At 42.0% G+C, this 17,221-nt stretch overlaps 1 protein-coding gene across 5 annotated transcripts; it reads left to right on the top strand.

Annotated features, from left to right (window-relative positions):
* The first annotated feature begins 738 nt into the window (after nucleotides 1-738).
* SLC25A51 (solute carrier family 25 member 51) lies at nucleotides 739-16,766 on the top strand. Of its 5 annotated transcripts, none has more exons than XM_042912909.1 (5): nucleotides 739-842; nucleotides 4,272-4,355; nucleotides 4,903-5,026; nucleotides 8,673-8,714; nucleotides 13,091-16,766. In XM_042912909.1, exon 5 carries the CDS (start codon nucleotides 13,132-13,134, stop codon nucleotides 14,023-14,025), a length of 894 nt encoding a protein of 297 aa, XP_042768843.1. In that variant the 5' UTR covers nucleotides 739-842; nucleotides 4,272-4,355; nucleotides 4,903-5,026; nucleotides 8,673-8,714; nucleotides 13,091-13,131; the 3' UTR covers nucleotides 14,026-16,766. The 5 variants fall into 5 exon arrangements, with proteins under 5 accessions (XP_042768843.1, XP_042768845.1, XP_042768842.1 ...); XM_042912911.1 differs by having other exon boundaries at nucleotides 8,670-8,714; XM_042912908.1 differs by lacking the exon at nucleotides 8,673-8,714.
* The last annotated feature ends 455 nt before the right edge of the window (nucleotides 16,767-17,221 follow it).

Raw genomic sequence — 17,221 nt, 5'->3', positions numbered from 1 at the left:
CAGAAGTGCTTCTCCTCTCCTGGCTGACTTTTCACGTTTCCTTCAACCCCTCACACCTGTTGTGTTGCCTTCCAGTTTACAAGTCAGAGTCAGGTCATAATTCGTAGTGATTCTTACAAGAGCCAAAAGATGCACACAAGGCAGGCATTACTTTTCGGACAGGGATTTGGCGCTTAGGAACCAGTGACTTGTCCAGGGTCGCTCCCAAAAGTGACAAGGCTATTACTCTACTTAAGCCTCCTATCTCCAGGTGCAGTAGAATCCGAGACCTGCAGTTGTCTGAGGGAACAGTTTAAGCGTGATCTGTATGTCCTAAAGCACACACAGGTGTTCCTCTGTGGCCTGAGGCATCGGTAGCTGACAAAAGGCCCCTGGGAGGGTGTCATGAAATCTAACCGAGGCTACAGAGGGGAGCCAGGCGGGGCACTTTCAGCGTTTGCCACCCACAACTGTCAATGCCCACCGGCCCTCCCCCAGACTGGACGCGGGAGAACGCGCTGGCTTCTCGTGGCACGGCAAGGCCACCGAGTGGCGCCAAGTCAACGGTGTTCTCGCTAGTAGAGGCCCAGTGCCTTACGACAGGTGTGGTGGATGACCCTACACCTGCCCTGCCGGTGCCAAGAGTACTTGTGCGGTGTCACCTGACTCTCCGCGGCTTTAGGGAGGGGCCGCGCGGCTGCGCCTGCCTCACGTGATCGGGCTCCGGCGGCGTCGAGCGCGTCAGGCCACGCCCCGCGCGCCGGGTCGGTCACGGCCTGCGCCTGCGCGGCCGGTGGCTAGCCGGCTAGCCGTCCTGCGGGCTGGCGGCTACCGCGCGCGGAGCCGGACGCCCGCTACAATGGGTGAGTGCAGGAGGCCGGCGAGTGGGCAGCACGGGCCTTCCCCCGGCCTGTGGGTTGAAACAGCGGAAGCACGAAGGACGGTCTGAGGAGGTCGCCCTACGCGAGCTCTCTGGCGCAGCCCCTGGGGCCCACCCCTCTCTGCGCGCCTAGTCGCTCCCGCGCGCCCTCCCGGGTGGGGCCCGAAGCCGCAGGAGCCGGAGGAGGCGCCGCGCGCGCGCAGGGTCGGTTCCGCGCCCACGCGGCTCCCGGCTCTCCCGCTGGCCCTCCGACTTCGCAGGGCTTCGCGGGGCGGGGGGGTGCCATCTGGCTGCCGGAGCGAGCCTTTCCGGCGAGGGAGACTGCGTTCTTTCGGACGCGCCCCTGCCGGGGAGGTGCCTCACGCCGCGCACAAACCGTAGGGCGGGGAGGGGCCCGCTGCGCCCGGGGAGAGCAGCGCTGGCGGCGCTGGGACGTCGGAAGGGCCCCTGCCCCTCGGGGTTTGGGATTCCGGGTCTCCGGAGCCTGTTGACTGTCAGAGACGGAAGGGCCTTCGGTAATCCTGCCCAATTTCCACCCCTCCCCCTTACGCCAGATTGGGGATATGGACGCTCAGAGGGCGGTAAATTCAGCCACAGTTAGGCAGTGCTTATTCTGCGACACCATGTTGCATTGCGTTGTGGGAAACTCAATTGTACAAAGCTTTCGGGGTGGGGGGGTGGGGAGAAGCTGGCAGGCGGGCGATGTTCATTCTGAATCTCTGTAGTGATTATTTAGCACTGAGCTTAGGTAGGGGGAACATGTCGGTGCCTCAGCTGTATTTACCCTTTACACTTAACCTTTATTTTGCCCCGTCAGCTATACACAGCTGGTCTTAATTCCCACCCTTGGTTTCTCTTGTCAGCAGTGAAACAAGCCCTGAAGGTATATGCGTAGTGACCTTGCGGGTTCGAGCCTCCTCCGCCTTTGCTTGGAAAGGGATTCAGTAAAATCAAAAGGTGCCAGAACTGGTCAGGTCCCCTAGTGGTTCCAGAGCACAGGTTAGGCACTTTGGATCTGGAGTCACGCTTATGATTTTTTCTTTAAATGCACTAAGCTGTTACTGCTGACCGGAGGTATTTGGTTTCTCCTTTGATAAAGTAAGCTTAGAGAATTGGATTTTTAAATTAGGGACGTTGCTATGTGTATTCTAGCAAGATACTGTCATAACTAGGACTGGAACCCACCCAGACCGATCTGGTTCTGAATGCTGACTCAGACCTGCTGACTTGTGGGAGTTCACATCCTTTGAGAATTACACTTGCCTTCCCCCCACTTTTTGCACAAAGACCTTTGTGCTGGGATCATATCTGGATCTTGTTTATCCGTGTGGGCTGTAAATTACAGTGAGTAGACTTTACACTGTTGGGTTGTGCAGCAAAAGTGCTTCACACTTTTCAAGTGTTGCTTGAAAGTCAGCTTGTTAACTGTGCTTCCTATTGATAGATAGGTTGAGTGTTTTAGGTAGCAAATAGGATAAAATTTTGTTAAGTTTTGCAGTAAATTGCACAGAATTATCCATGTTAAGGAATTGAAGTATAGAGGTTAGTTTAGTAAAGAAATTGAGCCATGTTTGCAATATAGATCAACATTGTAAAATTCTAAACTCCATTTTCACAGAATACTGTGCACCCCATCCTTCTGTTGCTAAATTAGGAACCTATTCATACCATTCTGGTGTGTAGGATGAAACTAGAGGGAAAGCTTTAGTTTTATTTCTTTTCCCATGTGCATCTGGTGTCTTTGAAGACATCAGTCTCAGGAAGTTAAAATTTAGAGGGAAAGTTTTAAATCTATGAAGTCTAGGAGGGTTTCATTACCTTCCTTTTTCTATATCCAGCCCTGTTAATTTGATACTCTAAATGTAGAGTGATGTTCTTAAAATATCTTAAAATAGTTAAATACAGTGGTCAGTAAGCGACTAACTTCTGTGAGCCACAGTTTACTGTTTGTTTAATAACAGTCTCCGTTATTACAAAGAGCTGTGACAAACTAGATGAAGTAACTTTAATTTGCAAATTTAGAACGTAAATCATTCCAGGGGTCCCTGGCTGGCCTAGGAGGTTAAGCATTTGACTTCGGCTCAGGTCATGATCTCACGGGCTTAGGGTTCGAGCCCCGTGTGGGCTCTGTTCCGACAGCTCAGAGCCTATTTCAGATTCTGTCTCCCTCCCTCTCTCTGCCCCTCCCCCGTGCAAACTGTTGCACACTCACACGCGCGCGCTCTCTGTCTCTCTCTCTCTCTCTCAAAATATTAAAAAAAAGAAAAAATCATTCCAGTCAAAACTAAAAGTGAACATGGACAAAATTTGGTTAGTCAGGTGTACAAATAACTTGGTTTGTATTATCAAGAAACAATAGATTGTTAAACAGCTTGTAGGTGGTGACTGTAGAATTTCAAGTCTGTTATGTATTTATTTAAATGAAATTTTTTACATTCATAAGTTGTCACAGTATATTATATAATCTATACATTAATCTGAGTATTCTTAGTCCTGAGACTGAAGAAGAGCAAAGTTTTACGTAGATATAAAGCATTTGTATGCTAAGTTTTTAAAATGTTGGTTGATCCTAGATTGGCGAGTGTAGTACTTACAAATTTTTAAATTCACATCTGTCAGCTAAAACAGTAAGAAGTAATGATGGAGAAGACTAAGTGATTAATAATTATCAAACTCTGTACCCTGACAAACTTCTCAACCATCTTTAGACTTTTTCTTTTTTAACTAAAATGCCATTGGTTTCTTTAACTGGTTAAAAGCACAAAATGTATGAGGCAGAAGGTGTGTTTTAAACAAATTAAAAAGCTGTGGGTTTTCTTTTTTCAGTTCTCCCCAAGTCATATAAAATACCCACAAAAATAATGCATGATGGAAAGCTGTCCTATGCAAGCACTTGTATCCTGAATTCAGGGAAACAGCTATTGAAACAGGAATTAGCATAATAAAGTCAGTAACAGGTTAATGGTTTTAAAAATTGAGTCTTTGAGGCACCAGTCAGGCTCAGTGAGTGGAGCGTGAGACCCTTGATCTCAGAATTATGGGTTCGAGCCCCACATGGGATGTAGAGATTACTTAAAAAATAAAATAAAATCTTAAAAAAAAATTGAGTCTTCAAATGCTGCATGGCATGATGCTATACTATATAAAGACTGAAGTACTGCTACGGAGGAAGGAGGAAGTCTGTATGGCTTTTAGCAAAAATGCTTTAACAGAAAAGCAAATCATAACAATGTAGTCATCAAAGCAGGGAGGCTGTAGCTAGATATCAGAGCTATGGCTTCTCATATCTGTGCTGGAAGATCCTGTTTCCCCAGGATGGACCAAAATTTCAGGACAAAACAGGGACTTTTAAAAAACATTTCTTTACCCATTTTAAGTTCTCTGTTTCTTTCCCTTTCCCCCTGCATTTCAGCATGATCTAGCAGAAAGATGGCTGCCAATGGCTATTTTATTTTTCTTTCTGTGGCAAGATTGTCATGGAGCCTGGATATTTCAGGTTTGTATACATCTCTTCCCTTTGTCCTGCTGTGGTCAAAAAACTTAGTAGTGGACTTCATATACTCAGCTTGTTTTGCTGCTGCCGCAGCAGCAACTGCTGCTGCTTTGTTCTCCCACTAATCAAGGTCAGCTTCAGGGTGTATTTATCATCAAATCTTTTGTGACTGGAGGACGACTGCCAGATACTGAGATCTGTCCTTGTCTTTACTGTAGGCCACAAGAAAGATGCATAAATAGAGGATGTGAGACGGGCAGAGCTAAAACAGGCTTGGATTCTGTAGCTGGGTGTGAATAATCCCATCTAACTTGAGAAATTAGAATACAATAAGCCTAGATAAAACAAGAGAAAAGAGATAAAGAGGAAAAACATTTAACAACTGAAAAATAGTAAAACTGGTAAATCTGAGAGCTTGTTTTTTTTTGCTGAGATGGGGGAATGTAAATTTGATAAACTGCCTGCCCTGCTCAAGACTAGAAGTATTTTTTAAAAACAGCAAGTACTATATAAGACTATATAAATAAACCAGATTTTTTTTTTTTTAAAGGGAATCCAGTTACCAAAATGACTCCAGAAGAAAGAACCTAACAGACCAGTAACAATGGAAGAGATTGAGAAAGTTACCAAAAAGCTACCATCCCCCAAAACACCAGGCTCAGATGATGTTACAGGTGAATTGTTTTAACTTTCAAGGAACAGATAATTTTGATAAGATTTAAATTGTTCACCAGCATAAGGAAGGAAAAGTGACAGATTCTTTTTACAAAGCCAGTGGAACATTGATGCCTGAACTTGGCCTGAAGAAGGTACTAAAATTGAAAACTTGGTATGTTCTCATGATGTGAAATTTTAAAATATTAGCAAATGGTATCTAGTGATACATTTAGTGATACGTTAGCAAATGTATCTAGTCATACATTTAAAAAAAACATTTCATCATTTCCAAAGAGGATTCATTCCCATATTACAAGGGCAAGTAATTAACAAGAAATATGCTAACATTAACCCATCAGAGAGGAACAGTAATAATAGTTCATCCATGTTGAGCACCTCTGGTGCTCTGGACTACTCTCCTGGATACTTTACATGCAGTAACACAATTAATTGAGCCAACCTATAAAGTAGGTAACATCCCTATTTTATAAATGAGGAAATTAAGCCATAGAGACCTTGAGGAACTTGCTGAAGGTCACACAGTGGGTATGTGGTAGAGGCAGTATCTGACCCCGGGCTGTAAGCTGCAGCTCTTAAATGTTATACTGGCTCTGTCTCTTGTATTCATATGATCATCTCAGTAGCTCCCTGAAAGCGTTTGACCAAAGTTCCTGATTTAGTGGTGGTGGGAAGGGTTGAGGGTGGTTGAATTTCAGTAAAACAGGAATAAATATATTCCTTTCCCATGTTTGAAAATCCTCTAAGCCCTTACCATTTGATCATTAGTATTAGAAAAGTGGAATCCAGTTTTAATGGGAAACATAATTTCCTAGTAAATAGTGAGGTAAAGGGGCTTAAGTTATAATTAAAGATACAGTTCTTAGGATGAATGCAGGATGAAGTGTTGGGGTTTTTAATGTAATTTGATGAAATGTGGTAGTGTTGGAAAGGCATGCTTCACTCCATGTTTGCAGCACAATCCTAAAGCTGGGTAGGGAGAGATGACAGAGAAGTTTACTTGAGTGGGTACTCAGTATGTTATAGGGGCCAGTTAATCAAACATTTTTGTGTCATGATGATCTGTTTCCCTGTAAACTGCTAGGACTTAGATTATGAATACTCCGATGACAACTTCTTATCTCTCACACCAAAAAACCAGTGTCATATTTAACATTAATTCCTAGCAAAGTTCCCAGAAATGTCAAGAAAAATATAAAGAGGAGTGCCTGGGTAGCTCAGCTGGTTTAGCATCCAACTCTTGATTTCGGTTCAGGTCATGATCTCACGGTTCGTGAGATAGACCTCCTTGTTGGGCTCTGCACTGGCAGCACAACTGCTTGGGATTCCCTCCCTCCCCCTCAAATAAACATTAAAAAAAATATATGGGGGGGCGCCTGGGTGGCTCGGTCGGTTAAGCGTCCGACTTCGGCTCAGGTCATGATCTCGCGGTCCGTGAGTTTGAGCCCCGCGTCGGGCTCTGTGCTGACAGCTCAGAGCCTGGAGCCTGTTTCAGATTCTGTGTCTCCCTCTCTCTGTGACCCTCCCCCATTCATGCTCTGTCTCTCTCTGTCTCAAAAATAAATAAACGTTAAAAAAATTAAAAAAAAAAAAAAATATATGGGGCGCCTGGGTGGCTCAGTAAGTTAAGTGTCCAACTTCGGCTCAGGTCATGATCTTGCGGTTCGCGAGTGTGAGCCCCATGTCAGATTCTGTGCTGACAGCTTGGAGCCTGGAGCCTGCTTCAGATTCTGTGTCTCCCTCTCTCTCTGCCCCTCCCCTGCTCATGCTTTATCTGTCAGTCTGTCTCTCAAAACTAAACATTAAATAATAAGGACATTCACTATTACCATAATTTTGTTCAGGAAGTATTTGTGAGTCTAATAAGATAGAAAAAAGACATATAGAGGAGAAATAAAAATAATTTGTGGTATTTTATATGGTGGAAGCTGAATCAAATCCAGTCCAGAAAACTGAGAAGTTGCGAGAGGATTCAGTAAATTGGCTGGTTCTGACCTTAATACACAAAAATTGGTAGCTTTTTTTGTATGCAGACAAAAAGCAGTCTGAAAATTAATTGGAGGGAATCAGCACATTCATAATAGCAACCGAAAAGATAAACTATCTAGACACAAATTTCAGTATCTATATGGAAAAAAAAAGTTTACCAGGAAAAGCGTGAGAGCCAGAAAGCCGAGAATTCTTAGAGTATGGGGAAGCCCTACCAGATGGTGACACGTGTCCTGCCGCCATAGTGGGTCAGAGCAGGTTGGCGCGAGAGAAGTGCTTGTGCCGCTCCCGGGGCAGAGCGAGTGCGGAGGGACCGTGCACATGCCTATGAGCATTTAGTTTATGCTCACCAGTCACTTCCAGAGGCATCTGTTCTCTGCCTCAGGCCTTACTGTGTCGTTTGACAGATCACAGTATGGATGGATGATAAAGCTATAGAGGAGAGCAGCTGTAGGTTACTTGTTCATAATTTTAGAGTAATGATGGCCTTCTGAGGACATTACAAAACCTAGAAGCCAAGATGAATAGATTTAATATCCATATTGAGAACTTCAGCACCACAAAAAAGATAAAACAGAGAAAGTATTTGCTGCAATTTGATAAATTTAACTAGGATGGACTTCTTTATATATAAAAGGATTTTACAAATCAGAAAAATTTTTTCTGTGTACAGGAAAATGGGTATCGTGAAAATTTATAGTAAATCCAAATGGTCAAAAGTAAAAAGTGCTATATTTTAATCAGAAATTTTAAATGACAGGCACCTGGGTGGCTCAGTCGGTTAAGCGTCTCACTTCGGCTCAGGTCACGATCTCGTGGTTTGTGAGTTCAAGCCTCGCATCAAGCTTCCGGCTGTCAGCACAGGGCCTGCTTTGTATCCTCTGTTTCCCTCTCTGCCCCTCCCCTCCTCACACGCTCTCTTCTCTCTCTCTCTCCCAAAAATAAATAAAACGTTAAAAAAATTTTAATGACAAAATGAAGGGTTTTTCTTTACCCATCAGATAGGCAGAAATTACAATTAATACCTGCTGCTGGAAATGGTATCAGAACTGGTACTGGCATACATGTAATTTAAGGTGTAAATCATAATTTTTCTGGGGCAATTGGGAGTAGCTATCAAGTAGTATTTGAGCCAGCAATCCCATTCTAAAACATTTACCCTACAGACAACCTTGTGGGAGTTCACCCAAGCAAGGTGTATGTACAAGGCGGCCCAATGAATCAATCTTTAAAAAAAAAAAAAGCAAACCTAAACAAAAAAACAGGGACTAAAATAGGAGATAGAATAAATGATATGTAATACATCCAGTTGTTAGAATGCTATGCAGTTATCCAAAATACTGGGGTATCTCTGCTGCTGTTAGAAAATTCCAGAATGCATTGTATCACTAGTGGCAGGCTGACTAGTAAAGAGACTCTGGTGTGAGTTAGGCAAGCCTGAAGAGCCCTGAGCCAGGGCAGCGAGCCTGGAGCAGAAAGACGTCTGTCTGTTTAGTTTATTTACAACTTTATTTTCTCTTAAAAAAAAAAAAAAAAAGGTTTTTTTTAAATGTTGAATTTCTAATGTGTACTTTTTTCCCTAAAAATTAATACGTGTTTCTTTTGTGAATTTCCATTTAAATGATTCATTTGTTGTTTTATTGGATCTACAAGCAGCCCAACTCCAAGGAATGTGGCCTCTCTCTGTCGAACATACAGGTGACTTCATAGTTTAACTGTTTTCATACTTGCCAAAATTAGAACTAATTCCTCTCTCTGAACCAGGCCTTACTCTATTTACATTGCAGTGGAACAGATTTTACTGCCCCTTGAAACGGATAGACCATGTAGCTAAGCAGCATTCAGATGCATTTCCGCTCCTTCCAGTGCCCCTGCCTGAGGGGGATGGTGTGGCTCCCCTGTGGGTGGACAGTGAAAGATTGTGCCCCTGGCACTGTCATTTTCTGTCAGTGTAACCAGGGGATTTCGTGGCAAGAAAAGTTTCCTGACCCCTTTTAGGACCTTCCTTAATGGCAGAGTTTGGGCCTGCAGTGGTGTCACGGTTTTTCTCAGCTGAGGGCAAGTTTATCTTTTCTAATAGAAGCATGGAGCAAGCCAACTGGAACTCCAAAACAAAGAGACTTTGGGCCAAAGGTTCAGTGTTACATTTTCTTTTTAGTGTAGTCTATCTCGTGGGAAGAGGACACAGACGCTAGTGAAGGAAAATAGCTTGTTTTCCATTTGCTTCACATGAGAAAGGGAAAAATCGTACTCCGTAGTGTCAGAGGGTCTTGGAATCTTCCTGAGGGTCTCTGATAATACCGGTCCAAGCCTGTTTCTCTTTCCACTGCCACCCACCCATCTTCTACCCACACGGTGCTCTAGCAGAACATACTGGAATAATTCCTCCAGAATGTGATACTGCTGCTCCTTTGACACAGGACCTACACCTTAGCCTGTGCTGCCTTCTTTGGCTGAAGGTGCTTCACCCTATTTGCCCACACGTCCTGTCCTGCCCTGTCAGACTGCTAGTTAATGATGACCCCTTCCTCTGTTGGGCCTTTACGTACCTTGTGTCTATTTCTGCACTTGGCATTCATCACACTGCAGTCTAATTGTCTGCATGTCTTATCTGCCCTGAGGCCAGGGTTCTTGCTTATTTCTAGTCTCTGACACGTAGGGCAGTGCCTGAACGTGGAAGGAATTGCATAAGTTGGTTGAATTTAATTTTCATGGTATGCTAAGAGTTTATTTTAAATGCTAAGAATTTAATTTTCATAGTATGCTAAAATCAGTAAAGAAGAACTTCCCAACAAAAGTAAAGTCATCTTGACAGTGTTCTCCTAGAAGTCTGAATGAAACAAACACAAAAAACATTGTTATTAAAAATTTAGGGAGGAAACCAGTGGGAAGGCTGACATTTGTTGACTAGACCCTCAGTGCATTGTTCACTGTGTCCCCAGCATTGGGGTTAAGACTCTTTAGTTGACTTTCACTTGGATTGTGCATGGCAGATGACATTGGCTTCAGTTGTAAGTGTGGAAACTGATCCTCAGAGAGATATAGTAATTTGCTTACTTTGAAACTTTGTCTCATTGGTCTGTCACTGTTGGCTTTTTGTTATTCTAATTAGAGCTTCATTATTGTCATCTCATCTTTTGAAAACAGTTGAATAGATTGACACAAATTTAACTTGAAAAAATATAGAAAAGAGGGTCACCTGGGTGGCTCAGTTGGTTAGGTGTCTGACTTCGGCTCAAGTCATGATCTCACAGTTGATGGGTTCGAGCCCCGCACAGGGCTCTGTGCTGACAACTCAGAGCCTGGAGCCTGCCTCGGATTCTGTGTCTCCCTCTCTCTGCCCCTCCCCTGCTCGCACTCTTTTTCTCTCCAGAATGAATAAACATTTAAAAAAAAAAAAAAAAAAAGACCTAGATGGTTTATCTAGCCAGTTTGTTTTTTTATTTATTTACCATTAAAATCCTTACATGTGTTTTTATGTGTGTGGTAAAAAACACATTATGAAATTTACTACTGTAAGCAATTTTAAGTGTACAGTTCAATAATGTTAAGTATATTTATACTGTTACAGAACAAATCTCCAGAACTTTATCGTCTAACAGAACGGAATCTATACCCATTAAGTAGTAACTCCGTGTTCCCTCTTCCCCAAGCCCCTGCTGACCAACATTCTACTTTGTCTCTCTGAATTTGACTACTTTATATAAGTGGAATCACTTATATAAATATATATATTTGTCTTTTTCTGACTTTTTTTTTTAATATGTAGTAGCATGTGACAAGATTTCCTTCCTTTTTAATGCCGCATAGTATTCCATCGTATGTATGCACCACATCTTGTTTACCATTCATCAGTGGACATTGTGCTGCTGCTTCGTCTATCTGTTGTGAATAGCCCTGCTGTGGGTGTGGATATGTGCATACCTCTTGGAACTGGCTTTCAGTTCTTAGGGATACATACCTAGAAGTGGGACTGCTGACTCCTATGTTCTGTTTTTAATTTTTTGGAGAAATGCCATACTGGTTTAGTGGCTACAGCATATTGCATTCCCACCAGCAGTGCACAGGGGTTCAGCTCTACCCACACTTACTTTCTGAGGTTTTTTGAAGAGTAGCCATCCTAATGGGTGAGATGATCTCATTGTGGTTTTGATTTGCATTTCTCTGATGATTTAGATGTCAAGCATCTTTTCATATGCCTGCTGGCATCTGAGTATGTTCCACAGTTTTGTAGGTATCTCTCACACCTGGCTTGAAAGATGGGTGGAGTCTCCTCTATCTTTTTTTATATCTCCTTTGGAGAAATCGCTGGTTCAAGTCCTTTGCTTATTTTTTAATTGGGTTATTTAATGGTTTGTTGACTAGCCTCATAAATGTGGTCTCATACTGTTGAGGAATTAAAACCAATTGAAAAGTATTTTGCCTGTGGAGGGGCCTGGCTGACTCAGTCGGTGGAACATGCAACTTTTGATCTTGGGGTTATGAGTTTCAGCCCCATGTTGGGTACAGAGATCGCTTAAAAAAATAAAGTATTTAAAAAAAATTTTTTTTAGCCTGTTAATATAAAACATAAAATTGCCATCTAGTTCCCCAGTGAAGATTACTTCTGGGCTGTGGGTTTGTTCTGGATGATCCAACTATCTGGATCCTTTTGGGAAAATCAGACTTAAATGACTGGGGTGGTCTTGCCACTTTAAGGAAGCAGTTGCATTCTTGAGGGAGGGCCTTACCTTAGTTTTACTCAGTGGGCTAAGCCTTTATATTTAGGCTTCACATCTTCTTCAGCAGTCATATATAGCCACTTTTTGTCCAGGGCAGCCTCCCAAAGTCCTTGCTATCCTGTGGTATGATAGCAGGAGCATGAACTCTGGAATCAGACTTAGGATGCCAGCTTCACCAGTTACTTTCCGTACCTCGGACAAAGAAGAATATTGGTTATTTCATTGGTAAAACTTGGAAAATAATGTTTACTTGATGGAATTGTTTTGAGAATTAAATACGTGAAAATACAGTGTATAGTACATATCTGCAGGCCTTCCATGACCCTGTTCTTCCAGCCTCTACCTCCCAAAGTGCATGCTCAGTGTCCCTTATCTGTAGCAAGGTATTTATGCTCTGGTGTATTTGTTTTCCTTGGCAGTCTCCTGTTAAATTGTGAGCTCCTTGCTTTGTTTGTTTGGTTATGGTTTTGTTTGTTTTTTTAAGTTAGGCTCCATGCCCACTGTGGGGCTTGAACTTCCCACCCTGAGATCAGGAGTCAGATGCTCTACTGACTGAGCCAGCCAGGCAACCCATGAGTTCCTTGCTTTTGAATCACTAGCAATTTGTAGAGGGCTTAGTTCAGATTAGACACCAATAAGTAAGTGTTAGTGAACAGAATGAATGCGTGATTTCATATTTTATTTCTCAATGGAGGACTTTGAATTTTTTTCAGAAGGATAATGGTATGTACCATTATGTAGTTTACGGCACATGTGAACTAGTCCAGGAGTTCTCAAACTTTTTGGTGTCTCAGGACCCCTTTATGCTTAAAAATTATTGTGGGCCCTATTTATGTGGATTATTTATGTGAGTGCTTATGTATGTGGGTTAGTTATTTATGGTCTTAGAAACAAAAACAAAATTTTTAAATATTCACTTTAAAATATCAATGGTAAACCCATTGCACGTTAATATGGTAACATGTTTTCATGAAAAATAACTGTTTCCCAAAAAAACTTAATGAGGAGAGAGTGTTTGACAGTATTGCAGGTCTGTGTAAAAGAGAGGGCATAAAAGGTGGGTGGAGTCTCATCTCTGCGTCTACTTTGTGTCTTTTGTGAGAAGTTGTTCTAGTTGAAGTATAAGCAGAAAATCCCACTTCCCACAGATAAGTGGCTGGAAAAGGAAAGACCTTGTGGACCCCTGCAAGGGTGTCCGGGACCTCCAGGGGCCCTCGGCAAGTACTGTACCAACTACTCATCCAGTCTAAAAGGGAAACGTAATAGTGTTACAGAAGTTAAAGGGTCAAGGAATAGTTGCACATGTTTAGCCCTATATATAATGGTTACCTATTGTCATTTTCTTATTTGTAGGTTAAAAATATCCTTCATGAAGAAGAAAGATCTTAAGCAACATGGTGGATTCAGAAGCTCATGAAAAGAGGCCGCCCATCCTGACATCTTCCAAACAAGACCTGTCACCTCACATTGCAAATGTAGGTGAAATGAAGCATTATCTGTGCGGCTGCTGTGCAGCTTTCAACAATGTAGCAATCACATTTCCCATTCAGAAGGTGCTCTTTCGGCAGCAGCTGTACGGAATCAAAACCCGGGATGCAGTGCTTCAGCTGAGGAGGGATGGCTTTCGAAACTTATACCGCGGAATCCTTCCCCCACTGTTGCAGAAGACCACCACGCTGGCGCTTATGTTCGGTCTGTATGAGGACTTATCCTGTCTTCTCCGGAAGCACATCAGTCCCCCTGAGTTTGCAACCCGTAGTGTGGCAGCGGTACTTGCAGGGACAACAGAAGCAATTTTTACTCCGTTGGAAAGAGTTCAGACATTGCTTCAAGACCACAGGCATCATGACAAATTTACAAACACTTACCAGGCTTTCAAGGCACTCAGATGCCATGGAATAAGAGAATATTATCGAGGCTTGGTACCTGTTCTTTTCCGTAATGGATTCAGCAATGTCCTTTTCTTTGGCCTTCGTGGCCCCATTAAGGAGCATCTCCCTACCGCAACCACCCACAGCGCTCATTTGGTCAATGATTTTATCTGTGGAGGTCTGTTGGGTGCCATGTTGGGAATCTTGTTTTTTCCAGTTAATGTTGTAAAAACTCGCATGCAGTCTCAGATTGGTGGAGAGTTTCAGTCTTCTCCCAAGGTGTTCCAAAAAATCTGGCTAGAACGAGACAGAAAGCTGACAAATCTTTTCAGAGGTGCTCACCTGAATTACCATCGGTCCCTCATCTCTTGGGGTATAATCAATGCGACTTACGAGTTCTTGTTAAAGATGATTTGAAAGAAACCATCAGTTAAGTGCCATTTATTAACTGCATAGACCTAAGAAGAATGTAGTTTGGCTTTGTTCCTAATTGACCAAATACAGATTGTTGTAAGTTCAGGGCACAATGAATTATGGGGCAGAGCTGTTTTCCTTCAGCACCAACAAATTCAGAATAAAAGGTTCTAATAGGAAAATTTAAGGGGTTTTTGGTTTTGTTTTGTAATCATTATCTAAGAACTTTAGGCTAATTGCCTGGTTAATAGCTATCTATCTGATGGCTTTTGACAAGGAAAGCTAATAGCCAAGATATGGTTCTTTTCTCCAAAAGTCTTTAAACCTTCTGTATTGAAACATCAGTGGCCATGACCAGCCAGAGAAAAGGCTCTTAGAGCCCTGTGAATTCTCAGGCTTTCTTCTCTTACTCCATTTCTTCTCTGCTTTTAGGAGTTGCAAAGGGTAGTGTTCGTTAAGCATAAGCATATAACGTGGTAGGACAGAGAAGAGAAAAACAGCTTATTAGGTGTAGGCTTTTCGTGATAAATCGTTTGTGTTAGTTTTGAAACTAAGTACATGTTGGGATGGTCATCATCCAGACTATTCAGGCACAGTAGGGCAGACCCAAGCAGCAGGTGAAAGCTCCCATTTTGCTTTCTGAGTTGGAAAGTGTTGTTTAGTTCTGAATGTGACCTTAAACCCTTCGAATGCCCTTATGTTAATTTCACTTATTTCATTGCCAAAAGATGGGGAGACTTACATTTCGTCACAGGTGTTTGATCCTGTGAAGAAATTTCACATGAATTGCGTATGGATCAAACTCTGGTTAGTTTAGTTCTTTGTTGCCAACTTAGTGAAGAGCTTTAGGAGTTTGGGGAATATTTTCACTTTGAGTCCTAGTTTCTCATATTCAAGTATCCTGTTCTCTTGAACTCTCCTTAAAAAAAAAAAAAAGATAAATACTTGCATAATATTGAATTTTGGAAGTCTGTTAATGGGACTCTAGATTTTTCCCTCCTGGTTTCTAAGTGTTACAGAAGAGAAAAAAAAAAAAAAAACAAACCTCAGGATAGCTTTCACTCCAGAGTGTTAGTTGTCTTTTTTATTTTACTCTCGGAAATGGAGACTTCTATTAGGATTTTTACATTTTGGGAACCCAGTTTTACCATTTTATCATTAAAGCCATTTGAGGTGATAAAATCTAAATCAAGATATTTAGAAGGTTAATTTTAAATGCTAGAAGTTGGTAATAGCTGGATAGCATACTCATCCCCTACATAACAGAGAAAAACTTGTTGAAGGAATCAGATTTTAAAATCTTTTGCCCTGATCAGTAAGGCAAAATGCCTCCTATTTACCAATTGAATAACTAATAAAACCTGAAACATCCTAGAAAAGTGGTTTATCAATCTTTTAAAAATCCCCATCTGTAAATATGTAGTTAAGATTGCTTGCCAGCATCTGACATGGCAGAGTAGTTAAGTTTCTTATTACCAGTTTTTCCTCATTCTGGGTAACTGCATATGAATATGTGCATACACTGACCAAAACAAAATCAGGGTCTCAGCTGGTAGTTTACTCAGTTTCTGGGCAGATAGTCCAAAAGAGATGTTTACCTCTAAATGCAATATGGCTGGTCACATAAGCATCCTTCCAACCTTAAAGGATTGGGAAGCATTATCAAGCATTTGCCAGGCAGTAATGAGGCCCAGTAGCTTTACAACAGCCCTGTTTGAAAATGTTTTGTTGGAAATGGCAGTTTACTTTGAAAACCAAGATGCAGATGTGAGGATTTCAGAAAACAAGGATTTGACACCGAATAAACGTGAGTAGCATCTTTGGCTTATTGAATGGAGTCTGGCTTTGAAGCGGGTTGAATTTGGGGGCATGAATGACAAAGGCACTGGTGCTGGAGCACTGACGAGTGTGTGTAGGTGCTCAGCGTGTGGCAGGTGAGTCAGCCTGGGGCCATGCTCTGGGAATGGGCTTCCTTTTGTCTATACACTCCAGTAAGGTGATGGATAACCAAGTTCTGAAGCACTTTTGTGAAATAGAAGTCAAGTGAGAATTTGAAAGGGGGATGCTTTGGTTTCTGCAGTCTCAAACTTGTGGCATTTAAAAACAATAAATATTTTTAATGGTTTTAACTCCTAATATATTTGGATTTCTTTGTCCCTTTTTACAGCTTCTGAAGACCAAACTGCAAATACATTACCAGGGATGGTTTCGTGTTGTCCTATAGACCTTTTAAATTTGACAAAATTCGGCAGAACTTGCTTGTGGTAGCCAACAGCTTTGTCTGAACTTTCAAAGAAGTCAAAGTGTTATTAATAAGAGATTCTAACTATTGCTTTTTTATCTTCAGTATGAACTAGTAATAATTTTGAAAAGGCAAACATGATTGAATAACTATCTGAAGAGCTTTAAAAGTGGCCTTTTTGTTACATAGGTGGCACAGATGCCTTATGAGCACAGGGCCCTTCTGGTCCTGCCTCCCATACTTCAGCTCTGATGCCACCAGGAATATGTTACGGATTCTGTATTTAACACACTTAGGAGTGGTATGAGCCCTTAGGACTGCATCACAGAGTAAACACCACCTTTGTATGGTGGCAGGTTTGTGTGTCTTTGTTTCATTTGTGGTTGGAGACAGTTGATGTTTTTGTCTCCATAATCAATATTCTTCTTACCTTATGGTTGGTTATGTAATTACCTGCTGTATATTGTAAACTGTGCAATAAAACAGAATTGTGTATATAGAATCATCTTTGGAGACCTGAACTTTCCTAGCTCGATGACAGGGGTAATACTCCGCTCTAGTGCTGTGCAAACATGTAAGGGAATCGTGGGTGGCACACAGGATGTGTGGAACGGGTCAGCCGATCACACTGCTGGAAATGGCAGGTCAGTGCAGATGAAATTGTGTAGTGAGGGGTATGCAGTCAAAATGAAGGCGAGACAGGCCATCACATGTGAAGAAAGGGTGAGCCCTCAGACTTGATTTCCTTTAAATTAAGATACTGTTTTCTCCTGTGCATATAAATGCATATTAAAGACTTGAACAGGCATTCTCTTTAAACTTGAGGACTTTTCATTTTTAATACTGTCATTTTTGCTTAATAGTAAATATTTGCTTGCCTAAGTGACTCCCAAATTGTGGGGGACTCTCCACGTGTCCCTTTTTTTAAAGTTTCATGATGAAAAGTGGTTAAGCACA

This window comes from Panthera leo, chromosome D4, assembly GCF_018350215.1.
Source record: "Panthera leo isolate Ple1 chromosome D4, P.leo_Ple1_pat1.1, whole genome shotgun sequence".
In the NCBI taxonomy this organism is placed as follows: Eukaryota; Metazoa; Chordata; class Mammalia; order Carnivora; family Felidae; genus Panthera; species Panthera leo.
This window is presented reverse-complemented; position numbering and strand designations above follow the sequence as displayed.